The 25,407-nt window shown below is 48.1% G+C and overlaps 2 protein-coding genes and 1 long non-coding RNA gene across 5 annotated transcripts; 2 read left to right on the forward strand and 1 right to left on the reverse strand.

Moving 5' to 3' along the window:
• Positions 1–1,845: 1,845 nt before the first annotated feature.
• Positions 1,846–8,001, forward strand: LOC130527172 (inward rectifier potassium channel 4-like). Of its 2 annotated transcripts, XM_057035404.1 has the most exons (3): positions 1,846–2,039; positions 4,484–4,663; positions 5,856–8,001. In XM_057035404.1, exons 2-3 carry the CDS (start codon positions 4,572–4,574, stop codon positions 7,483–7,485), a joined length of 1,722 nt encoding a protein of 573 aa, XP_056891384.1. In that variant the 5' UTR covers positions 1,846–2,039; positions 4,484–4,571; the 3' UTR covers positions 7,486–8,001. The 2 variants fall into 2 exon arrangements, with proteins under 2 accessions (XP_056891384.1, XP_056891385.1); XM_057035405.1 differs by lacking the exon at positions 4,484–4,663.
• Positions 8,002–14,658: 6,657 nt separating this feature from the next.
• On the reverse strand, positions 14,659–18,546 carry LOC130527633 (uncharacterized). Its single transcript, XR_008951086.1, has 2 exons — positions 18,406–18,546; positions 14,659–15,370 (listed from the first exon to the last, which is right to left on the reverse strand). It is a non-coding gene; the product is annotated as an uncharacterized LOC130527633 (long non-coding RNA).
• Positions 18,547–19,399: 853 nt separating this feature from the next.
• On the forward strand, positions 19,400–23,823 carry LOC130527631 (transcription factor Sox-10-like). 2 transcript variants are annotated; one of them, XM_057036310.1, is made up of 4 exons: positions 19,400–20,190; positions 20,472–21,122; positions 21,364–21,653; positions 21,767–23,823. In XM_057036310.1, exons 2-4 carry the CDS (start codon positions 20,680–20,682, stop codon positions 22,549–22,551), a joined length of 1,518 nt encoding a protein of 505 aa, XP_056892290.1. In that variant the 5' UTR covers positions 19,400–20,190; positions 20,472–20,679; the 3' UTR covers positions 22,552–23,823. The 2 variants fall into 2 exon arrangements, with proteins under 2 accessions (XP_056892290.1, XP_056892291.1); XM_057036311.1 differs by having other exon boundaries at positions 19,584–20,190; positions 21,364–21,638.
• The last annotated feature ends 1,584 nt before the right edge of the window (positions 23,824–25,407 follow it).

Below are 25,407 nucleotides of genomic sequence, written 5' to 3' on the forward strand. Positions count from 1 at the left end.
AGGATCCATCAAACCGACACGCGGCTTGACCTCGGCATAAAAGGGCACGCATCGATCCAGCCCTCCTAACCTTGATCCCACCACGATTGATCGTGAGCAGCATCCCTGCTCAGAACAGCTGTGTGGACCCAGCAGCGCTAGCTGTCATTCTCACTGTCAGATCAAGAAGCCCACACGTTTGATGAGGAGCTATTTTAGGTTAAATTCTTGTTAAAATATGCTTTTTTATATACGTTGAGGGGAGTCCGTTGAGCAGGTTTGACAGCCACGTGTTGCAAACAACGCTCAGTGAATTCAATTTCTCTTAAAGTACAAAGATTTTGTTTTTTTGGAGTCAGATTTGAGTTGGCTGAGTAAACGTAGCGAGTGCCCGGTGCACGAGGTCTTGGTGACTGCTGGTAAACAGGTTTCAACAGGAAGATTTCGATCCTCAAACAGCCCCCGGTGGAGGCTCCCTCCTCCAAGGGCTTCGTGTTGGAGTGAACGCCCTCTCGTTGGGTGCCCATCCATCAGACACACATTGTTGGCATTTATAGCGCGACTCTTTTCGGGCTCCTGTCTCACAGCTTCGCTATTGTCCCGTTTGATTTCACCCACATTCGCTCCTCGAGTTCCTCCTCATATCTGATTGTTAATCTTGAGTCACAAAAGATTGTCTCCTCCTTTTAGGCACATCTGATTCCCACTTTGTTCCTTCGCCTCATTTTTGGCTGCCCACTCAGTCTCTGATGCCCACTGAGTTATTCCTCTGACCTCTGACCTTTGCCCACATGTGTTACTGTACCCCAGCCTCCTTCCTACATAATGCAACACCCACCTGTTGTTTCGTGCAACTAAAACAAGAGAAGCTAAAAATAGAGCACGCAGAGGGAGAGTGAGCACATTTGTATTTATGTGTGAGTGGAGGATGAGGAAAAGAAGGGAAAGTAGGTTTCCTTGGAAACTACAGAGTCTAATTGGTCAAAAAAAGATCTGAAATAGTTAAGAAATAAAGGCTGTCTCACACACATATAGAAATATGGCTGCCAGCACACAACCACAGTGTTTTTCTGTTTATTTATCGAAACTATGGGATGCAGGATCCATTTCTTTAACGATCTGTTGCATTAATGAGCAGAAATCACCAAATTTAGCAAAAACAGTTTGTGGCAGTTGCGCAATAATGGGACTGAATTAACAAAGGGTTTAGTTTTGAATCCCGGCGTCGCCCGTGGCCGTGTTAACGCACGTCTAGAGAGGGAGCGCCGAGCCTCCTCGCAGCATATTGTTGCGTGACGCTTCTTCCCACATCGGGCCTCATTTGTGGACTTAAAGTTTGGATCTTGTGTTGTGCCTCTGACAGGGCTCTGGACTGATTAAAGAAAGATTAGACAGGATAATCAGGCACCACAAGGTTAGCTCGTTAACAGCGTGAAGCTGGCAGAGGCCACAGCAGCCAGATGTGGCTCCGGGATGATGATTCAAAGTGCGTCATTACAGTTTCAGCGTCTCAACCTGGATCCTGAAATGAAAGTGAACCAATTATTTTGGTGACTAAATTGCCCAAAGTGATGTCATCCAATTTGTGAATAAACACCAAAGAGCAACATTCGGTCCCCACAGGAATCCTAAAACCCTCCTAAGTGTGAAGTTTTATGTGCAATCAAAATTACACAATACACATCACCACATTCTGGGGAAACAATAGCAAGTATAAATAGGAGCATAATCAGATCTCTCTCCCTCTCAGTCTCCCACACACACGCACACACTGGTCACACGCACACGCACACACGTGCGCATGCTCGCAGGGCTCGGGCAGATGCAGCTCCAGCACCAGCAGGCAGCATCGACTCTGCTCAGACGCTATGGAGCAGCGAGGCGCAGCGCGCAGCGGACGCACCCAGTTCGTGGAGATGAAAGTTGGGAGCAGATTTGTGGGAAAGGTGTGTGTCCGTTGAGGAGCGGAGGACACACACGGTTTGCCCGAATCTGCCTCGAAAGGTCTGCGATGATGATGACGCCAGCACTCTAGTGCTTTGGTCTGCAGCAACTCTGAGGTGAGTTTATGTCTTCGCTCCGTCTTTTTATGGAAGCAGGTGGTGAAAAAACCCAACTGGCATTCTTCATCCCGACCTCCCGAGTGGTTGGAAAATTTAAAATCTGCACGAAGTGTCACGTCTGCAAAGGTTTTCTGGCTCTTTTCTGTCGGAAGCGCGACTTTAAGAACACGAAGCGCTCCAAAAGTTTAACCCGTGGAGGCTGCAAAGGAGGAGCGGAGCAGGCTGTGGAGGCTGAGCGGGCCGGGACCAGCCCTCCGCTCCACCTCTGCTCTCAGCCCGTCGATTCTCCCTGCAGGCGCGGATTGATTTCCAGCACTGGACAGCTCCTGTGGCCTGAATGAACCAAACCCACGTCACACGTTTACAAACGGCCCCGCCAGGACGCCGGCTCGCGCTGCGGCCGCCATCGACCGCGTTTTCCCCGAAGTGACGAAAGGCGAAGAACTTTTCGTCTCATTTAGAACAGCAGAATAGAAACGCCAGAATATCAGTTAAATACCAGTTAAACTACTAATGGGACTGTTTTAGGGATCAAAAAAGCATCAAAATCAACTAGTTTAGAGGCCACAATAATTAGTGAAGTTGGAGCTTTTCGCTCTGTTTGATATTGAGTTGTGTTAACTTTTCCTCTTTAACTAACAATAAGACACTTTCGTTCATATATTATTTGAGTTTTGTTTCTTACGTGTGTTTATTCGGGATTAATTAAAACAAATTGTGCAGTTTTTGCCAATTTGACCTGGTATTTGGTAATTACATTCCATCTGAAGTGTGTGTGTGTGTGTGTGTGTGTGTGCGTGCGTGTGTCTTTGCACATGTGGATTTGCTAAAACTTCCACATTTCTGTAAATGGCATTATGTTACATAGTAGCATGGCCTAAAGCCCTAATCTCCTCATGCCAATCCTTATCTTTTCTCACATTATGTCACACTGGGACGGCCTCAGATTGTTTCAGCCCATTTCTCCACCTCCTTTTCTTTCTCTCTTTCTTGGCTTATCCCTCATCTCTGCCTCCCTTCACATGTCATCAGACCTCAGATTACATGACAGGGCTTAATTCAGGTCCTGCAGCCACGGCACCTTTCATATTGTTGTTTGGATTTGGAGATTAAGGGACATAGTAATCTGATGGTGGACGAGGGGTTCCTCATCCCATCGCCTGCTCTGGATTAGACCACGAAACAGAGAACTGAAGTCACTGCTGACGACAACAGCAGCGTCACGCCCAGATAATCTATTGGTTGAGATGACCACAGGTGGAGGGGCAGGTTCTCCAGTTCAGAGCAGAAGTTCGCTCAAACTGCCCCAAACTGCCCCCCCCCCCCACACACACACACACACACACACATACACACAATCTGGCTCACACGATCAACACAAAACAGTAAATCAGACCCTTAGATAGATAGATAATAGATAGATAGATAGATAGATAGATAGATAGATAGATAGATAGATAGATAGATAGATAGATAGATAGATAGATAGATAGATAGATAGATAGATAGATAGATAGATAGATAGATAGATAGATAGATAGATAGATAGATAGATAGATAGATAGATGGGTCCATCTCTGGCTGTTGACCTCTGTGAGAAAGGTCATGATTTCACACACTCTCCTCCTGCTGAGGGAAGGATCCCGTTGGAAGCCGTCATCCGTCCTCCTGGGATTACCAAGATAAAGCTTCATCCATCCCATCAGCAGCCGCGTCCCGACAGCTGTCCCCGGGACGCAGAGCCAGAACGGCACAGATCTGGGCCAGTCGGCGCTACCTGACCACGCCATGTTGAGCGTTGAGCGTTGGCTTGAGATGGTTTTTCCTGGGAAAGACTCGAGCAGCTATTTTAAAGTGCAGGGGGCCCGAGCCAGACGCCCCCGAGACCAAAGACCGGAATTTGTGTCCCGAACGCACAAAGACTCACAACAGCACCGTTGCGTGCAGTTGTATTACGCAACCGAGCACTTTTGGGTTCTCCTGCTCGCTGACATAATAAGCAGAGCGCAATCAGCCTCCAACCTTGTCATCAGGCCAAGCTGAAGATCAATTGTTCCTCTAACAGTAGATTACCACTGATTCATCTCTTTTTTAGACCTTTGTCTCTTCCACTGCCCGTCTGGTTTTCCACCCCTGCGTAGCTTGGAGGTCCCTCCGGCTAATCCCAATCAATAAGCTTTCATCACACAAAACTGTCTAATCTGCCCGTGCCTTTGGACCAGATTTAGGGGCAGATTTTAATTATTTCACTTTGTAGCTGGCTCATCAATGACAATAATCACTTATCACTTCCACTCGTCCTCTGCTTCTCCTTCCCAGTCGCCTTGATCCCAGAACACTGTTGTTCACCATTATCCTGCACCTGAACACGGTCGTGATAACCCGACCACCGTGGTCGACCGTTGTCCTGCCAGCCTACTGAAGAACACATCTGTTCGCAGGAGCAAACACCATGAGGAGGCAGCACCGGTGAGGAATCCACAGCTCAACTGAAGTCCCAGTGCTTCCCGGTCCCGCAAGGCCACTTTAATGGTTGGAAGTGTCCGCCCGGACCTGCACCACTGCCCTCGCAGACACAGCGTACTGATCACAGGTGCCATGGGAGCTGTGCGCATCCACAGGTAGGAGAAGCCAAACCAGCGCTCCGCACCTTCCAGACCCGCTCACAACGCCTCTGGCACCTCCAGACGTTGGTTTCTCAGGTCTTTCCTTCATTAGCAGGAAACTGGACCTTTCATGTCCAATCCCGAGCTAAAACGACCAGTCAGCGGCGTTTGACATTTTAAATTGGTAAAGGTTTCATGGAAATATGGCGTGTTTGTTGTTGTGGGTTTGGGAAGTTTTGGGATCAAACAATTTTTGCAGTTAGCATTTGCTGTTTTCATATTAGCCCGAATCACCGATCAGAGAGAGCTTGAGGTGTGTGTGTGTGTGTGTGTGTGTGTGTGTGTGTGTGTGTGTGTGATGAAACCATTTCCAGGTTGACTCACAGACTCTTTAAAAGTCACAAGTTGGTGGTTTCCTCCATGTTTACACCCTCCCACAGGTTACATGTGTCTGTCATATGTAACATGTGTCTGTCATATGTAACATGTGTCTGTCATATGTAACATGTGACATGTGTCTGTCACAGGTAACGTGTCTGTCATATGTAACATGTGACATGTGTCTGTCACAGGTAACGTGTCTGTCATATGTAACATGTGTCTGTCATATGTAACATGTGTCTGTCACATGTAACATGTGTCTGTCATATGTAACATGTGTCTGTCATATGTAACATGTGTCTGTCATATGTAACATGTGTCTGTCATATGTAACATGTGTCTGTCATATGTAACATGTGTCTGTCACATGTAACATGTGTCCGTCACATGTAACATGTGTCTGTCACAGGTAACATGTGTCTGTCATATGTAACATGTGTCTGTCACAGGTAACATGTGTCTGTCATATGTAACATGTGTCTGTCATATGTAACATGTGACATGTGTCTGTCACAGGTAACATGTGTCTGTCATATGTAACATGTGTCTGTCACATGTAACATGTGTCTGTCACATGGAACACACATGTCCTACACCTCTCATGGACTCCTGTCATGATTTGGTCTGGATCATTTTCTGTTCTTATCATTATTGTTATTTTGGCTGCATCTTCTGCTTCGTAAATCCCGACTAAATCCAAAATCAGGGCTGAATAACAAAATGTCCGAACGACATGGAGCAGGAAGTTCAAAGTTGCTGAACAGACTCTGTCTGGAACTCACAGACTCACAGAATGGGATGTCTCCTCTGCCCTCTGATCTTCCAGATACAGCATTGTTTCCACAGATGAAGATACCCTGAAGATCTCCAGCCTGGGCCTCCACAATGGCCACAGCCCCCTGAGTCAGCACTCGGGCTCCTGCATGGAGGTCGAGGAAGGAGGGCGAGAGCGTCTGGGAGCCGATGAAGGGCGGGGGGCTCTGTCGGTGAGGGGGGCCAACGAGCCTGTCCTCCACAACAGCTGCCGCTCCTCGCCCTCCTGTCGCCTGGGCCTGGACCTGAGCACCGGCCGCTCCTCGCCCTCCTGTCGCCTGGGCCTGGACCTGAGCACCGGCCGCCTGCGCAGCCGCTTCGTGAAGAAGAACGGCCAGTGCAACGTGGTGTTCGACAACATGGAGGACAAGCAGCGGCGGTACCTGGCGGACATTTTCACCACCTGTGTGGACATACGCTGGCGCTACCTCCTGCTCATTTTCACCACCACCTTCCTTCTCTCCTGGCTGCTGTTCGGCCTCATCTTCTGGGGGGTGGCGCTGGCCCACGGAGACTTTGATGCGCCCCCCCCTCTAAAAGAAGGAGGCCCCCAAACCCGAGCAGGGGAAGGCGACACTGAGCGGCGGCCGTGCATCCTCCACATACAGGGCTTCATAGGGGCGTTCCTGTTCTCCATCGAGACCCAGACCACCATCGGATACGGGTTTCGATGCGTGACTGAAGAGTGCCCGGTTGCTGTGGTAACCGTGGTGGTGCAGTCCATCGTGGGCTGCATCGTGGACTCCTTCATGATCGGCACCATCATGGCAAAGATGGTGCGGCCGAAGAAGCGAGCCCAGACGCTCCTGTTCTCGCACCACGCCGTCATCGCCCTGCGGGACGGGAAGCTGTGCCTCATGTGGCGCCTGGGCAACATGCGCAAGAGCCACATCGTGGAGGCGCACGTGCGCGCGCAGCTCATCAGGCCGCACGTGACGGCGGAGGGCGAGTACCTCCCGCTGGAGCAGACGGATATCGACGTGGGCTACGACGACGGGCTGGACCGGCTCTTCTTGGTCTCGCCGCTCGTGGTGGTCCACGAGATCAACCGGAGCAGCCCGTTGTACAACATGAGCCGCGCCGACCTGCAGCGGGAGGACTTCGAGATCGTGGTCATCCTGGAGGGCATGGTGGAGGCCACCGCCATGACCACTCAGGCCCGTAGCTCCTTCCTCGCCAAGGAGATCCTGTGGGGCCACCGCTTCGAGCCTCTGGTCTTCGAAAAGGGCGATCGCTTCCACGTGGACTACTCTCGCTTCCATAAGACCTACGAAGTGCCATCTACGCCTCACTGCAGTGCCCGGGAACTGGGCCGGATGACCAGCCACGGGGGCTCCTCCAGCTCCGCCTCCAGCTACTCCAGGTCGCCGTCGCCGTTGGTCCCGAAGGCAAAGCGCCACCTGCTGGGCCCTCGTTCCCCGAGCGCCTTCTGCTACGAGAACGAGGTGGCGCTGTGCTGTGGAGACGACGACGAGCAGGTGGACGAGGAGGCGGGGAGCACCAGGGGGGACAGAGGAGTGGCGGCGTTTGTGGGGGATCAGACGGCAGAGATGTTGTGCGTCCTGGACTCTGCCAATCAGCTCGGCCTGGACCGCCTCCAGCCCGTCCTCCCGCTGTACATCAGCAGAGAATCAGGGGTTTGATCAGAAAGGTTGGACGGGGATCTCGCCATAAAACCATCTGGATGTGTCACGTGTTCCGTGTGACCTTGCAGGAGCTGAGGTCACATCAAGCTTTTTTTGTTCTGGGTTTATATGTAAATATATGTTTTCTACATCACGCACAGGGACATTTTATGGGAGGGGAAACGAACTGATTTATTTTACAGGAAGCATGCTGTTATATCCAATCCAACACACTTATTTTCTGTAATGTAAATGTTTATTATTTTTGGTATTTGGACCTTCTGTCTTCCCGTTCTGAGATTTGTTACAGTTCACTAAAAAAGAGCACTTTAGTCTTTAAACGTATGACTTTTGGGAGCCGTAGACATCGTGTTCAGCCATTCTGGACCATGGAACCTAAATCAAATGCTTGTTCACACCCAGATAAGGAAGAAGCCTTTGATCTTTTCTTTTATCAGATGATGCAAACACTTTTCAAGAGTTTGATCTTTTGTATCAATCAAAGAGCAAATAAATGATTGTTTTTGCTGGAAATGCTTCAGTTGTCTCGGTCGTATCTGGGCCCTGCTGCTTCTGAATGCTTCAACACTTTCAGACTCAAATATTTTACCCACAATAATAAGCGATGGCGGCTGGGTTAGGGTTAGGGGTGAGCTTTAGGGACCGTCAGCTTTAGGGACCGTCAGCTTTAGGGGCCGTCAGCTTTGGGGGCCGTCAGCTTTAGGGGCCGTCAGCTTTAGGGGCCGTCAGCTTTGGGGGCCGTCAGCTTTAGGGGCCGTCAGCTTTAGGGGCCGTCAGCTTTGGGGGCCGTCAGCTTTAGGGACCGTCAGCTTTAGGGGCCGTCAGCTTTAGGGACCGTCAGCTTTAGGGGCCGTCACTTTAGGGACCGTCAGCTTTGGGGGCCGTCAGCTTTAGGGGTCGTCAGCTTTAGGGGCCGTCAGCTTTAGGGGCCGTCAGCTTTAGGGGCCGTCAGCTTTAGGGACCGTCAGCTTTAGGGGTCGTCAGCTTTAGGGGCCGTCAGCTTTAGGGGCCGTGAGCTTTAGGGACCGTCAGCTTTAGGGGCCGTCAGCTTTAGGGGTCGTCAGCTTTAGGGGCCGTCAGCTTTAGGGGCCGTGACCGCAGGGCAGCTGCAGACTAGGTTAGCAGCTCCAGATTTAAGTTAATTTGATTTATCACTCTAATTATTGCATGGTCTGTTAGGAGATTATCTGAGGTCTGTTAAGACCATCTTGATTTTATGGAATCTGTTGCATGTTGATTGATTTCAGTGGCTGTATGAAAGATAATAATATAGCTTCTTATCAGATGTTATCAGTGATCTGAACCAATAGAATTTTCTCCAGTTTGTGGTTGTTTTTTTTTTTTTTTTAAGGACAATCTACAAATGTCACTGCAGTTTAAAAACTAAACTCAGATAAGGAACACCAGAAAGCTGCACCTCGTTAGCATTTAGCTCAAATCAGCACTCACGCAGGGTTAATTTGTCAGGGAACCTGGACCAATGAAAGAACCAAGCAATTTGTTTCCACATTATCACACGGTCACGGGTTTGTGCCCCCACCCACATGCAACATGTCCCAGATGGAAATGTGTCGTAGAGTTTGATCAGACAGAAATAAAAAGGCCAGCAATCATCTGAGGGGTGGACGCACCAGTTCCTTTATACACGTTGAACAATCGGTGTTGTTATTTTAGTTTAGCATAACTCTGCTGCTTTTGGGAGTTTTTGAGGAAGTTTTTAGGCTCAAGTCATTTATAACGGTGAAATAAAAAGTATAAAACTTATATTATGAAACACAACAATAAAGAAATAAGTCAGATACCAAAGTACATAAACACAATTATTGTTGTAAAACACAATTAAAACAATAAAGCCCTCCATAGATAATACTAACAAATAAGACATTGATAAATAATTGTACATCAGGAATTGATGATAAAAGAATAAAAACTGAAGAAGAATTTTAGGTTTTCAACTTCAATTGTTGCTAGATGACTCTCATTGACACTGTTACTAAACATCTAAATACAATATAAAATGGTTTTAAATCTCATTACGCAGTTTTCTGTATTTCCTGAAATTAACACAACCCCAAAAATATCCTAAAAAGGCTGAACAATTTGTGCAGATACTTACAAAACCAGTAATACAACAACAGCAATAATGATGATAATAATAATAACAACAACAACAACAACAACAACAACAACAATAATAATAATAATAATAATAATAATAATAATAAGCACACTATCTTGAAGCGTTTCTATCTGTTAAACAAGCGCCCTCGTGTGGTTAAATCATAATACTACATTAAAACGGCTTTATTAGCAGGGGGATTTTTAAGACATTAATAATACCATATAATATCTATAAATGAATTGTAATAACGATATTAAAAATGACTTTCTGCTCTGTGACATTTTGCCTCTTTTGCGCTCACCTCAACAAGCTTTGTTGATTTTTAACAGATCACTTCTCATAAAAATCTAGAGGCTCAAACTGTCTGTTTCTTCTCAGCTCCTCACAGGGAGGCAGAAAATTACCTTTTCAAACTTGTTCAGCTTTTGGAGGTGTGCACGACGCACAGACGTGTGACACGCAGCTTTGGTTCGGAGCTACCCTTCATCGTGTCAGGACATCTTGGATTATGCTGGACAGCTGTGGGGAAACTCCCGCCATCTCTCCTGTAATCGAATCCACCCATCGTCCATTCTAGGCCCCTTCCCTCCTCGCCGTTACCTCTCTCCCTGCCCCCCCCCTCATTAATCGGGCCGTCATCCTCCCTGTCGTCGTCACTGAAGGGGAGCAGCTGTGTGACCTCTGTGGGTTGATAATGGCTGACGAGGGCCTGGTCTAATAGGATGGTGTGTGCTCATCCTCCTGTAGGTTAATTGTGTGAGTGTGTGCATGTGCTTTCATGTGCGTGACACCCTGTATAAGTCCGTGCCCTCTCTGGCTGTCTGTGGCCTCGGGCTGTGCGACCAGAGCTGGTGACAGTGTGTGGGTGCTCAGCAGGGGACAGTATTTAGGCACTGGGAGCTGTGGCCGGGGGAGCTGGGGCTCCATAATGAGCTGTTGTGTGTTGTGGAGCTGTGATGTAGCCCCTGTGGACAGAGGAGCATTGTGTGCTGCTCACCACAGCTCTGATCTGCAGAGGAGGCTTGACTGAACCAGGCTGGGAAGCACCACAGGGCAAACATCTTCTGGATGCTTCTGTCTGTCTCCTGTCTGCGGGACTTCACTTTCTGCTCCCGGCCCACTAATACGAGCGCGGTCATCGTTCCCCCCCATGTAAAGACCGTATGTTAGTCAATACTATCAGCAATCTTTGCTAATTAGAAAAAGACAAGCGTTTCCATCCTTTGATTAAGCTCTGATTGGGAGGTTTCTACGCCCTGAGCAGAGCCCCAGGTGGCACAGTGCTGCAGTGTTTGGCACAGTGTGAAGGTTGCGGGTTCAAATCCCCTCGGGGGGCTTTTCAGTGCAGAGTTAACATGTTCTCCCCCTGCATGGGTTCTCCCTCCAGCTTCCTCCCACAGTCATGGATTTGGGGGTTAGTAGTGCTGGGCCTGAGCTGAGCTAGGGTTAGGGGTCTTCCCCACCACAGACTCACCTCGGCCTGAACGGCTCCCTGGATCAGGAATCGCCCATCTGGCCTCACGTTTGAAGGGAACCGACCTCAGCACCATCAGGTCAGGGCTGAGTGAAGAGTTTAGTGGAAAAGAACCCCCCTCCAAGACTGTGGAGAGCCTGAAGGCGCTAGCATGATGTATTTATGGCGTGTAACACACATGGCTTTAAACCTGTGATGCGATACACGTTGCCCCACAGTTGCTGTTCAGTAACTATGGAAACGCCCCTCAACAGCATGTAGACATCCATAAATATTCTCCAGCAGCATCACTGAAAACCAACAAACACATGATGGCTTTTCAGATTCATTTATCCTCCTGAGGACCAGAACTATTCACACCTTTAACCCTCTGTGGATTAGGGACGTCCGCAGGCTCGAGCACGGTCGCCATGGTGATTTTGGGATAGTCGCAGGTCGAGTACGGTGGCCCTGACGTCCAAAAGACAGGAGCAAATGATGAAACATGACAGCAACAGTGGATCGGCGTGTTTCGCAGAACCCTCTTTCAGCTTTATCTCGTGTTCCGTTACCGTGGCGACAGCTGTTTTCTTTTGATGCAACTACAGATCTGCCAGCGTTGCAGCGCTTCTGTGATGAACGTGCACGTGCACGATTAGCCTGTTCTTTCTTCTGCTGGTGTGATTAGATCTTTGCTAGTGGGGATGTGATGGAGCAGCTTCAGTGGGGATGTGATGGAGCAGCTTCAGTGGGGATGTGATGGAGCAGCTTCAGTGGGGATGTGATGGAGCAGCTTCAGTGGGGATGTGATGGAGCAGCTTCAGTGGGGATGTGATGGAGCAGCCTCAGATGTGATGGAGCAGCTTCAGTGGGGATGTGATGGAGCAGCTTCAGTGGGGATGTGATGGAGCAGCTTCAGATGTGATGGAGCAGCCTCAGTGGGGATGTGATGGAGCGGCTTCAGATGTGATGGAGCAGCCTCAGTGGGGATGTGATGGAGCAGCTTCAGTGATGGAGCAGCCTCAGTGGGGATTGATGGAGCAGCTTCAGATGTGATGGAGCAGCCTCAGTGGGGATGTGATGGAGCAGCTTCAGATGTGATGGAGCAGCCTCAGTGGGGATGTGATGGAGCAGCTCCAGTGGGGATGTGATGGAGCAGCTTCAGTGGGGATGTGATGGAGCAGCTTCAGTGGGGATGTGATGGAGCAGCTTCAGTGGGGATGTGATGGAGCAGCTCCAGTGGGGATGTGATGGAGCAGCTTCAGTGGGGATGTGATGGAGCAGCTTCAGATGTGATGGAGCAGCCTCAGTGGGGATGTGATGGAGCAGCTTCAGATGTGATGGAGCAGCCTCAGTGGGGATGTGATGGAGCAGCTTCAGATGTGATGGAGCAGCCTCAGTGGGGATGTGATGGAGCAGCTCCAGTGGGGATGTGATGGAGCAGCTTCAGTGGGGATGTGATGGAGCAGCTTCAGTGGGGATGTGATGGAGCAGCTTCAGTGGGGATGTGATGGAGCAGCTCCAGTGGGGATGTGATGGAGCAGCCTCAGTGGGGATGTGATGGAGCAGCTTTAGTGGGGATGTGATGGAGCAGCCTCAGTGGGGATGTGATGGAGCAGCTTTAGTGGGGATGTGATGGAGCAGCCTCAGTGGGGATGTGATGGAGCAGCTTCAGTGGGGATGTGATGGAGCAGCTCAGTGGGGATGTGATGGAGCAGCTTCAGTGGGGATGTGATGGAGCAGCTTCAGGAGCAGCTTCAGTGGGGATGTGATGGAGCAGCTTCAGTGGGGATGTGATGGAGCAGCTTCAGGAGCAGCTTCAGTGGGGATGTGATGGAGCAGCTTCAGATGTGATGGAGCAGCTTCAGTGGGGATGTGATGGAGCAGCTTCAGATGTGATGGAGCAGCTTCAGTGGGGATGTGATGGAGCAGCTTCAGATGTGATGGAGCAGCTTCAGTGGGGATGTGATGGAGCAGCTTCAGATGTGATGGAGCAGCTTCAGTGGGGATGTGATGGAGCAGCTTCAGATGTGATGGAGCAGCTCCAGTGGGGATGTGATGGAGCAGCTTCAGATGTGATGGAGCAGCTTCAGTGGGGATGTGATGGAGCAGCTTCAGTGGGGATGTGATGGAGCAGCTTCAGATGTGATGGAGCAGCTTCAGTGGGGATGTGATGGAGCAGCTTCAGTGGGGATGTGATGGAGCAGCTTCAGATGTGATGGAGCAGCTTCAGTGGGGATGTGATGGAGCAGCTCCAGTGGGGATGTGATGGAGCAGCTTCAGATGTGATGGAGCAGCTTCAGTGGGGATGTGATGGAGCAGCTTCAGTGGGGATGTGATGGAGCAGCTTCAGATGTGATGGAGCAGCTTCAGATGTGATGGAGCAGCTTCAGATGTGATGGAGCAGCTTCAGTGGGGATGTGATGGAGCAGCTTCAGATGTGATGGAGCAGCTTCAGATGTGATGGAGCAGCTCCAGTGGGGATGTGATGGAGCAGCTTCAGATGTGATGGAGCAGCTTCAGATGTGATGGAGCAGCTTCAGTGGGGATGTGATGGAGCAGCTTCAGATGTGATGGAGCAGCTTCAGATGTGATGGAGCAGCTTCAGATGTGATGGAGCAGCTTCAGTGGGGATGTGATGGAGCAGCTTCAGATGTGATGGAGCAGCTTCAGTGGGGATGTGATGGAGCAGCTCCAGATGTGATGGAGCAGCTTCAGATGTGATGGAGCAGCTTCAGTGGGGATGTGATGGAGCAGCTTCAGATGTGATGGAGCAGCTTCAGATGTGATGGAGCAGCTTCAGTGGGGATGTGATGGAGCAGCTTCAGATGTGAGGGAGCAGCTTCAGTGGGGATGTGATGGAGCAGCTTCAGTGGGGATGTGATGGAGCAGCTTCAGTGGGGATGTGATGGAGCAGCTTCAGATGTGATGGAGCAGCTTCAGATGTGATGGAGCAGCTTCAGATGTTCAGCCCATCCTATTGGAGGCCTGAGCTGCTGTGATAGGTTCACACCTCAGGGCCGCCGGGCTCTGGCTCCGCGCCGTAGCGGAGCAGCACCTGACGTGGATCCTTCCAGTCCCGTCCTGGTGTGAGCAGCCCAGCGAGCAGAATGGATCGTCCTCACTCTTAATCAGATTATTGCATTCTTTCCACGGGCTGTTTGGGCGTCTGTGCTGCTCTCAGCACCACAACAGACCGTCTATTCGGCCTTCGTGACAACAAATCTGGCGGAGTGAGTAATTTCCTCGTCACCTAACAGAATAATTAGGTTTCAAAAAGTAACAATGAGGAAGAAGGAATGTCAGGAAATCATATTTCTCACTGTTCACCCACAAATATCTCATCCATCTTTCCTTAAACTCGGCCTCTCTCCCGACAACAGACTCTTTGACGTAAACATCTTCTCCTCGGCGCCCTCGGGCTCTTTCTGTCTTTCTCTTTGGTTCACGCAGACTAATTAAATGTTCTCAGAAGAACTCATGATAGGGAGGTCTATGTCGCTCCTGCTCGAACCGCCCAGCGGAGGAATTCTCATCATCCGAGCATTAGAGCTGCTATTTAGAGAGTGTGTGAGGAGAATGAACGTCAGGCTGATTCGTTCATAAACAAGAAGCTTTATTCCAGGGAAAATAAAGGTGAATTGCACAGTAAATCCGACATTAGAGTGAAAAATTGTGTAAAAATGAGTGAATGAAGCCACAGAAAAACTTCAACGGGACACATTTGATGCTATTTCCTGCCAAAACTTTGACAATAAGCACAATGAGCAACTGTCGACTCGGGGAAAAAATAACAACCTTTTGCAACGTTGGGTTCCAGCCCCTGAACAAAAGAAGCATTTTCTGATGGCACCAAAGCAAAAATCGGCCATTTTCCTGATTTTTGCTCCTCAGATTTCCGATAAAGACGGTGAGCAGGTGAAGCTGTGAAGCAGTTTAAAATGTGACCAGACGGTTTTAAATGGCCGTAATTATCAGACTTGTCAACCACGTCGATATTGGCAAGTGCTGAGTCGCCCATTGCACCGACACGCGCGCACGCCGACGACCGCGGAGCGAAAGGCATCAGGACATGAATGCCGCCATTGTGAGCGTCACCATCATCCCCGGCTTCACCACCGCCACGGTGTGGACATCCTCCCGCCTCCTCCACGGGCGCCGCCGCCAGCGTGCACGTCTGATGCTGTTCTCGGGGCACAGCTGGCACCTTTCGCTGGGCTCCGGTCCCGGAGCCCGAGACCCAAACGCGTCGCTCATCTTTATCTCATCTCCCCTCTGCTGTCGGGCGGCTCGGCCTCCATCTCGCTCTGCGGGGATAAAGAAGAGATGCGGACGCAGCCGGCGAACAATAGGCCATTCATGATGCCCTGCAATGCAATGATGACCCCCCCCCCCCCCCCACCCCCACCCCCATCCCCCAGCCTGCACCAGCCTCCACAGCTGCACAGGAATGTCGTCCAACAAGATACCCCAACTCACCCCCCCCCCCCGACCACACCCCCCCTCCCTCTCTGCCTTCACCATCGCCACCACCTCACCAGCGCTGCCTTCCTGCCATCGCCCTCTCTCCCAAATAAAAGAGACGGAGAAGGCAAGAAACTATTGGGGGGGGGGGTCTGAGACAGAGCACAAAGAGAGGATTCATCTCAGTCTCATTCGCTCCCAAAGGGAAAAGAGGGGCACACATTTAAGTGTCGTGCAGCTGCGCTAATTTACTGGGTGAGAACGGGCAGAGGGAGCGGAGCGGCAGAGGTCAGACGGGGAATCGTTCTCTGACCCGTCTCCTCGACGCCGCGTCAGCAAACGTGCACGGCGGAGATCAAACGACGCCCCCAGAAACCACCTGCAGCCCCGGCCGGGAGATTCTTCCCCGCGTTAGCATCAAAAAAAAAAGGGGGGATTTGTTGGAGGAGGCGTTGGTGCCTCGTGGGATGAGCGTTAATGAGACGTCGGCTGAAGGTTCCAGCGTAAACGATGGAGTCACATGAGTTTTATTGATAGTCCGTCCACACAGCTGGAATTCCCCCTGTCTTCCACACAACCCCCCCCCAGGGAACAGGACATTTACGGAAGAGGTTTGGTGTTTATCCCCAGTCAACAAGATGCAGAAGAAGCAGAAGACGTGATTTGAAATGACATTTTCAGGGAGAGAAAACACCCCTCTGAAACGAGTCTCCTGATATTTCGGTGACACTCGTCATCATTTGGAACGAGTGACGCCATTCTCTTTAGTCCCAATGTTCCCTTTGACCCGGGAATGAATGCTTCCCTCTAATTATGCGTGAGTTTAATTCAGAATGTGACCCAGCACTTGAATATTTGACTGCTGTGCATGCTTCCCTGATCCGTATCGCTGCCGGACTCTCTCTGCATCTCTGTTTTCTTCCTCTCGCTGCCTTTTTCTCTCCATCGTCACATTTCAGGAATTTCCCCTGGGCGTTTCTAAGCACTAAAGCCAAAGCCCGTCTCTTTTCCTCTGTCTTCCCACAAACATCTTTTCCCCAGCAGAACACCCACACCTGAAAACATCCCTCAGAAATCCACCGATCCACCTCGAATCAGCTGCCTGAGGTTGCCCTGGCAACGCGTGGAGCCTCCGTGACGCAGCGTGCACCTGAAGGCTGACTTTTTGACCCCTTCTTTCCCCATCGTGACCTTTGAACTCCCCGCCGATCATGAGACCTTTCCCTCTCATGAATCTTCTCCCCCGGGAGTCGCAGGAAACAGGCTCTTGTGACCCAGTGGTCTGTGCAGCCATGGAGAGACCCATTACTGCAGTCACATGGCAGGTTACAGGGACTGATGGGACCATGTGAGCTCTATTTTCTGATAAATTTCTGCTACCCTGAGGCCGCGATCACGCCACAGGACATGCCTGCATCATCCCGGAATACAGGCCAGGTTTACAAGGCTGTTTTCCGGAACAGTCGCGTCCATTCAGCCAAAAGAACGAAACTATAACGTTCGAGTGTCGGGTGAAAAAATCGAGATCATTTTAGCAGTAAGTTAAAAATGATCTGTTAGTTTTGTGACGTTGACCAACAAAATAATGTCTCAGAACTTTTAAACATTTAAAGTTGGTGGCTGACCCAATACTTAAGCTGCCAACCTCCACATAAATTACATTTGTTGTAATTAATAGAAAGAATCGGCCTGTTGGCTCAAACTTTATGCTCCAAAATTCCACCCTTAATCTAATGTAACAACCTATTTCAACTTATAGAATCACATTATATAATAAAATAAAATCACATTTTTACTGACGTCTAAAATTGGCTAAAAGCTAAAGGCAGAAATAAAACAGCAGCTGTTGATTAGAAATGCTTGAGAAAAATAATCCGAATTGTTGTTTATTTATTTTCTTCGGTGGTGGAGGCACTTTGGCACCAACAAAGATAAATGTGAGACGTGCCTCTTTATTTAGAATTAAACTCCGACCGTGTGAACTCCAGCTCCAAGAGCTGCGGGCGATTTGGAAACGAGTGAATCAAAAAGGACCATTTGTCTCCCTAAAGATTGGGGATTTTTCGCAGCGAGTCGCGACAGTTACAACGCTCGTTATTACGTTTCATTGGTTAATTATAGGTGAGATAGCTTTTCTAACAACAAACAAACAAACAAACACAACAATCCACGTGACCCTTTTTCACATTAACGTGGTTTTCCCACTTTTAGGGTCACACGTGTCGGTAGAAATATTAAAAGTGTGAACAAACGTTTGCGATATTTTAATGAACAGAGTGAAAAATAACGACAATTCAGTGGGAGAAACACTTGCTGTTGTCCTGTTATTCAAGCAAAATAACTGCAGCAAATCGCACATTTGTTCCAGAAGAAAACATTTCCCCCCGAGGTGGTTTCAATTTTCACAATCCCAATATATAAAAATGTATTTTAGGCAACAAACATCGAAATAACGTTTCACAGAGAAATAATAATAATAGTAGTAGTTATAATAATAATAGTAATAGTAATAATAACAATAGTATAATAATAATGACAATTGTTGTTATCATTATTATGGCAACAACAATAATAATAAACAAAGGAAAATAAGACTCAAAGTCACCACCATCATCATCATCTTCATCATTAATTTAAGCCGCATTCTTCGGGGGTTTTGGTGTCAGAAAGGCGTTAATAAAAATCCTCCTTCTGCTTTAGTTTCTTTCAAATTAAATGCAAAATTGAAGTGTCATTAAATTCGGACGGACTACAGCAGCGTGTCCCTGGGGGCCTGTTGGACGTCCCGCTGTGCTCGCGCGTCACCGCAGCAGCGACCGCGTCCCCAGAAACGACGCGCACATCATCAAACATTTCCCCCCCAAAAACAGCATCTTACGTTCAGACGGGAGAACTCCCTTCACAAGCCTCGGAGGCCTCGTGCACGTTCCCAGCGTGCATGGCTGATCACTGGGGTGCAGCGCGCAGGTGTCCCCCTCCCGCCCCCACCGCCGGCGGCCCATCGCTCCCCCTCACGCCACTATACCATCAGTTCCTCCAAGGCCTGAATCCAGCTTTATCCAGCCGAATAAAGTCAGGAGCGTGAGGCGGTCGAACCAGAGAGCTCCATGTGTCCTGTCTGCTCACTCTATTTTCTATGTGTGCGCGACTACTGTCTATGCCAGGACATAAGGGGAGAAAGACGCACACATCGCTCTCTGTTATCATTTTTTTTCCCCTATGTTTGCGGCACAAAACTGCTTTTTGTTCCCCATTTTTTTCGTTTACGAGGGTTAATGGACAGAGGCTTGGGCGTTTGATCACATGGCCGCGATTCACCTGAGATGGAGACAAAGAGAGCAAAGATAGAAGGGAGAGAGAGGGAGAAAACGGAGAGTGGAGCCCAGCCTGAGAGGCAACGGACACACAGGGGTTATTGTTGCGTTCGTTTAATGTGTGTGTGTCGGTGTGCGTGTGCGCGTGTCCGAAAATCCTCTCCGTTCCTATCAGAACACAGACCACGGCCTAACTAAAGCCCTGTTACGCACAAATCCCGGACTAGAACTGTATTTGTAGCGTCTTTTGGGTTATAGAGCTGGTTTCAGTTGCGAGGGTTTGATTTTTTTTACCTCGAGTCAAATTCGTTTAGATATTCCAGAACAGTGGGATGAGATTCTTGGTCTCCTTCGGGCTGCTGAATTCCTGGACCTTTAACACGAATCCAAACATTTCGCATTCTCCTTTAGAAAGAGAATATCTAAAACCGGGACATTTTGCGCACGTGTTGCGACCTTTACGCACGGCGATGGCATCATTTATCCTCCACTTGTTGCTCACACACCTTTTTCTTAGTCTTTTATATTTATTTTCAGCTCGCGGGGCCTCCTTTGTCAGGTTTATTTGCATTTATGATCAGACTCATCTTTCACAATTAGAAATAAATGAATAGCCTCTTTTGGGATGGCAGCATGGAGCTTCACACTTGGAACTATATTCTAAATTCCAAGCATGGCAAGAATTTACGTTACTATGTTCATAGCTAGTGACAAAGTCCGACGCATTAATGTATTTATAATAAACTGAAATAACACAGATTTGGCTACTTGATCGTTTCAGAATGATTTGTTTTGTTTTGTTGGTACAGATTTTACCATTTTGAAAAATGGTGGATTATAGTTCCTATCTTTTTCCTTCAGGGTGATTCCCAGCTCAACTCCTTTTACCGTCACCGCAGGAGGCCATAATTCCGCTGATGATTGTTTATTTGTTTGATATAACATGTCAACACGAGCAACAAAGCTGGCCTTCTCCTGCCTCTAAATGGACGCACTGTCGAGTCATTTAAGCCTCTCCGATGTAAAATCTCACCTCTTCTCTGTCGAAAATGTTGCAGTGACGGACAGACCGACATTAACGGAGTGTGCTGCTCCTGGCCAATCAGGAACCGGCGATATAATTGGCCGACCAATCGGAGCGCGGCCTGGTGCCGAGGGGCGCGGCTTTGAGTGTGCTGGAATGCTGCCTTTCTGGGAATGTTTTCCACTTTCAATCACTTTTTTTTCTGCGCTCAGTCCTTCTCACAAGGCGCTCTTTAAGCTCCGGTGTTGCCACACAGAGCCACCATTCATCGGCTCTGCAGTCAGCAACACGCACTCCCATGTTGGACCAGTAGACGTCTAAACTGGTAAGTTATGTAATTTTTTAGTAAATGAAAAATACATTTTTCAAAATTAAAGTCAAATATTAGCCGCATGTTAACTGTTCATGTTGCCGAATGACGTTTAAAACGAACGGTGATAATACATTTATTATTATTATTGTGGATATTATTAATATCGGGCTGTTATTATGTGACACGTTTAGCGCCATAAGGACATGTTTTAATACATAGTAAATGTATCTCTGTCTCAATTTTTGAGCTGCATTAGTGCTAAAACTTCTCCCTTAAAATTGATGTGGTTTTAGATAACGAGCTCTTGCTGAAGCGGGATTTCCAGGACCGGGACGCCTTTTCTCGGCACTATGTTTATCTCGGACAGGAGGCAGTAATAACTGGGATAGAATCCTCAATTAATAACACATAACAAGTTCTGAAATTATAAATTGGACTTCCAACTGAAATCTGAGAGTGAAGCTCGTGTCACCTTGCTGATTCAAAGATTAAAATAAAAGCATGTCAGCCGAGGAGCACAGCCTGTCTGAGGCGGAAATGAGCCCCGGAGGGTCAGATGATGGTCACTCCCTGTCACCCAGCCAGCCCGGAGGGCCCCCCAGCCAGGGCTCGCCTCTGAGCGTCACGCCGCAGCAGCTGAGCGCGCTGTGTGTCGGGGACGGCAGCGGGGACGACGGGGGCAGATCCGGAGCCAAGTCCGAGGAAGAGGACGATCGCTTCCCGATCGGCATCAGAGAGGCGGTCAGCCAGGTGCTGGACGGTTACGACTGGACGTTGGTGCCGATGCCAGTGCGCGTAAACAACGGAAACAAAGCCAAGCCGCACGTGAAGAGGCCAATGAACGCCTTCATGGTGTGGGCGCAAGCGGCCAGGAGGAAACTCGCCGACCAGTACCCGCACCTGCACAACGCCGAGCTCAGCAAGACGCTGGGCAAACTGTGGAGGTCGGTACCACGAGTGGGTGTTGGGTGTGTGTTGGGATCCATGCGATGCTGCCTATATCAGAGTGCGACATTTAAAACATTTTTGTAGCTGTACAAGTTGAAACCGACCTGAGTGAATCGTGAAGCATTAATCGTTACGCACGGCTGCATCTAGTTTACAGATGAGTGATTAAATAAATACCTTTACACGAATACTAGCTGCTCATAGCGGGTAAATTCAGTCTTGTTTTTCTCTCCACAGGTTGTTAAACGAGACCGACAAGAGGCCATTCATCGAGGAGGCGGAACGGCTGAGGAAGCAGCATAAAAAGGACTACCCGGACTACAAGTACCAGCCGCGGAGACGCAAGAACGGCAAACTTATGCCTGCGAGCGAGTCCGACGGTCAGGGGGAAGGAGAAGCCAGCCACTCCCAGTCACACTACAAAACCCTGCATCTGGAACACAACGGGGCTGGGTCTCCTCTGGACGACCTGCACCACCACCACCACCACCATCACCACCACCATCCTGCTGGTAGGTGGCTCACAGGTCCAGTGATTCCTCTTATTCTGACGGCACGTTTGAAAAGAAAGAGCCATTTTAATCACATAATAAAATCTGGAGAGCACTGAATCATTGACCTGTCTTGGCTTCTCTTACAGGCCAGGGTCACAGCCCACCTACGCCCCCCACCACCCCGAAGACTGAGCTCCAGTCCGGGAAGCTGTCTGATCCCAAGAGGGACGGCGCAGCCGTGGCGGCTGGGGGGTCCGGAGGCTCCAGGGGTGCCCTCGGGGTCGGGGGTGACGGGACCTCCAGTGGACCGTCGTCATCGAATGCCAAGCCTCACATCGACTTTGGTGCCATGGATATCGGCGAGATCAGCCACGAGGTGATGTCCAACATCGAACCGTTTGACGTCAATGAGTTTGACCAGTACCTCCCTCCCAACGGCCACCCGCAGAGCGCCACCGTGGCCTCGGCGGCCGGCTCCTCCACCTCCTCCTACGCCTACGCTCTGGCCGCGGCCAGCGGCCACTCCGCCTGGCTCTCCAAGCAGCAGCAGCCTCAAGCGTCTCCATCCTCCACTGACCCGTCCAAGGCCCAGATCAAGAGCGAGTCAGCCTCCGGCAGCCACTACGCCGAGGCCTCGTCCTCCCCTTCCTCGGGCACCCACGTCACCTACACCCCTCTCAGCCTCCCTCATTACGGCTCTGCTTTCCCCTCGCTGGCCTCCAGGCCTCAGTTCGACTATGGAGACCACCAGGCCCCCGGGGCGTACTATGCCCACTCCAGCCAGGCCCCGGGGCTGTACTCAGCCTTCTCTTACATGGGCCCGACACAGAGGCCCCTGTACACGACCATCGGAGACCCCTCCAGCGTGGGTCCCTCTCACAGCCCCACGCACTGGGAGCAGCCTGTTTACACTACACTTACAAGACCTTGAGGAAGACCAACCGAGCAGAGGGAATTATGGGAAACGTGTGTGTGTGTGTGTGCGTTTGTGTGTGTGTTTGTGTGTGTGCCAAACCGATATTATCATAGGATGTTTATTAGCCAATATAATGTAAAATATACCTACCATGGCCTTACATAGCTTAAAAAATGAAAAGCCAATCAGAAAGGAGACAAGAAATGTAACACTTGTGCCATCATAAATTTTTTAAGTTGTAATATACTGTGTGTGTGTGTGTGTGTGTGTGTGTGTGTGTGTGTGTGTGTGTGCGTGCGTGACAGAGATAGCAAGAAAACGACAATTTGACCCACAGACGTCAGCGTTACACTGGCAAAATCTGATTTTATTAACCAAACTAAAGCAGATTTTTTTTTTTTTTGATGTTTTATTTGATATGTTTCTTGTCGAGGTTGATATCATATATATTTAGGGTGTAACGTTTTTGTGACTGGTTTCATATTACACTCATGCGCCTTCACCACTGCTTTGGGAAAAGCGTGTTTGTATCTGGGGTTGTGTGTTCATGGCCAGAAAAGGATCTCACAACCTGCTGATCTGTGTAGATAGCACACTCTGTAATTATGTCTCTTCACTGACTTCACTGAACTGAAGGATTCAGCCTTTAATGGGAACTAAATAGGGAAACGAGAGGGAAAGAGAGATCTTTAAGACGTAATTCAGCTCACTGCTAAGTCTTTGACATTTACCTCAACTCTGTTGTGCCAACAGCAAAGAAGAAAATAGACTCTCAACGCTTGATAAAATACGCTGACGGCAAATTCATTTATCCTCCACTTAATTCCACTTTTTGGCTAACTTTTTGCTGATTCACATCTCATTTATCCAAGCTAAACTCTATAAGTCTCAACCAAATCTCTTCCGATAACGAGCTTCAGGATTAGAATCACATGTACAACTGTTCTGCACTGCATGTTTCTTATCCTTACAGTTGTTTTCTTTTCCTCTGTTCCTCTCAGAAATGTGAATAATTATCATCACTACACACTGGCTTCACCTTTTTTTAATGTGATGCATATTTTAACATTTTATACTGACCCTGTTACTGTGTAGTTGAGATTTTTATGTCAGTAATAGTACATTGTGTGTCGCACCTCTGCTTCCTCTGTTTTGTATAATTCTGGATAGTTTTGTAAAGTGTTTGCTCTACTTTCACTTGGGTATTTCGCTTCCATACCAGAAAAATAATGTTGAATATTATTCTCGTCTTCTATTAAATCATTTTATTTATAAAAAATAAATAAATAAATAAATAAATGAAGCGTGAGAGCGTTATTTTGCGTGGCAGCAATGTAACGGACAGCCAGGCGAGAGGAATAAAAACACGGTGCTGACGTGTGAACTGTAATAACAACACAATCAGCACTCTACCACTCTAAGCTCTTTAGTGTGTTTGTGTGTGTTGGGCTAAAATTGACTGCTAATTCCCCACATTTAATCGGTCGGGGACTGTGTCTTATGGCAAAACACAAAGAAAACCATTCAGAGGGAGAGGGTGGGGTGGGGGGGGGGGTGCTGTAAAGAGCCAGAGGAAAGGACATTTTAAGCAAATCAATGTACACTTGGACTTTTGTACGTGGGTTTTCCTCATGCTCGCCCTCATCCCTCCACCTGAGGCTCCGGACGACCTTCAAGCTGGTTTCTGGCTGTAGAATTCAACTAAGAAAGCAACAAGTCATCCTCTCAAATGAGAGATTGATGAGAGCGTAATCAATTTTCTGAGAATGAATACATCCAGAGTTGCACTTACTTTATTGATATTGATGGGATTAAAGAGTTTTGTCCCGTTAGAAATAAATAGGACAAATAAATAGGATAAATAGCTGAGATAATGATGAATTGAAGAAAATTGTCTGGGGGAAGAATTCAGATATTGAAAAATCAAATAGAATGAAATCTTTATCTGATCGCAGCCTTTTTGTATTTGGAGAAATTAAGTTTAAAAAGAAAAATTCAACAGACTCTTCAGACACAAGTTAAATTTAAATTTCAGTTTCATTTGCAAATGTGAAAATACCGTAATCACCGTTGTCATTATGTTTCCCTCTTTATTCACAAGTACATTTTCTTTATGTGCAGAACAGTTTTAGATTTTATGGGTGTGTTATTTGTGCTCTTGGATTTGTACAATATAATTTTTTCCATTTAATTTATTCTCTTTCATTTGTCTTTTTGCCCTCCTGACACACATCCACAATTTTCCCCCTTTCTGGAATATATTAGCACTCTCTTTATTTTACCTGCTATTTACATATTTATTATAAATTATTAAACAATATAACACAGCATTTATATTTAATGTATCTTATTTTATGATAAATTGTTATGAATGAAACCTCGTTTCCTTTGCCTACATTTTAATACAGGACAGTTAAATTGTGTAGTAAATAAGAACATCTTCGCTTTTTATGGTACTGATGGACAAATTATTACAGATTATTTAGAACTTTGAATTATTTTGTTTTTTCAGAAGATTGTTCTTGTTTAAAGTTAAATTTCTACTCTAAATCTTACATATTGCATTGGGCTTATACCTGCACGTACAGATTATTCTAAAATTCTGTTTTCACAGCAATTGTCACCAGTCAGAGAGCATTAACATAACCGACGGATCTTGCAAACTTTCCACCAAATGTAAAGAGGAGTGTTTACTTTTGTGTTTCCTTTATTGATTAGAAGCACATTCTTGTGTTAATAGTAAAGAAGGGAAAATTGTACGAAAATGAAATAAAAAAATGATGGGTAACAGCACCGTGTAACGTGTTTTCACACGTTCATCGGGATTTGCTGAATTTATATCTCGAAAGTGACAGATTTCTGCACAATATC

This window comes from Takifugu flavidus, chromosome 6 (assembly GCF_003711565.1).
Source record: "Takifugu flavidus isolate HTHZ2018 chromosome 6, ASM371156v2, whole genome shotgun sequence".
Lineage (NCBI taxonomy): Eukaryota > Metazoa > Chordata > Actinopteri > Tetraodontiformes > Tetraodontidae > Takifugu > Takifugu flavidus.

What these genes read in the sequence shown, in the direction of transcription:
- LOC130527172 (XM_057035404.1), top strand. Translation starts at nt 4,572, where the DNA reads ATGGTTGGAAGTGTCCGCCCGGACCTGCACCACTGCCCTCGCAGACAC. An exon ending in GGAGCTGTGCGCATCCACAG is followed by an intron (nt 4,664 to 5,855) that starts GTAGGAGAAGCC and finishes CTGATCTTCCAG; the next exon opens with ATACAGCATTGTTTCCACAG.
- LOC130527631 (XM_057036310.1), top strand. Translation starts at nt 20,680, where the DNA reads ATGTCAGCCGAGGAGCACAGCCTGTCTGAGGCGGAAATGAGCCCCGGA. An exon ending in ACGCTGGGCAAACTGTGGAG is followed by an intron (nt 21,123 to 21,363) that starts GTCGGTACCACG and finishes TTCTCTCCACAG; the next exon opens with GTTGTTAAACGAGACCGACA. An exon ending in TGCTGGTAGGTGGCTCACAG is followed by an intron (nt 21,654 to 21,766) that starts GTCCAGTGATTC and finishes CTTCTCTTACAG; the next exon opens with GCCAGGGTCACAGCCCACCT.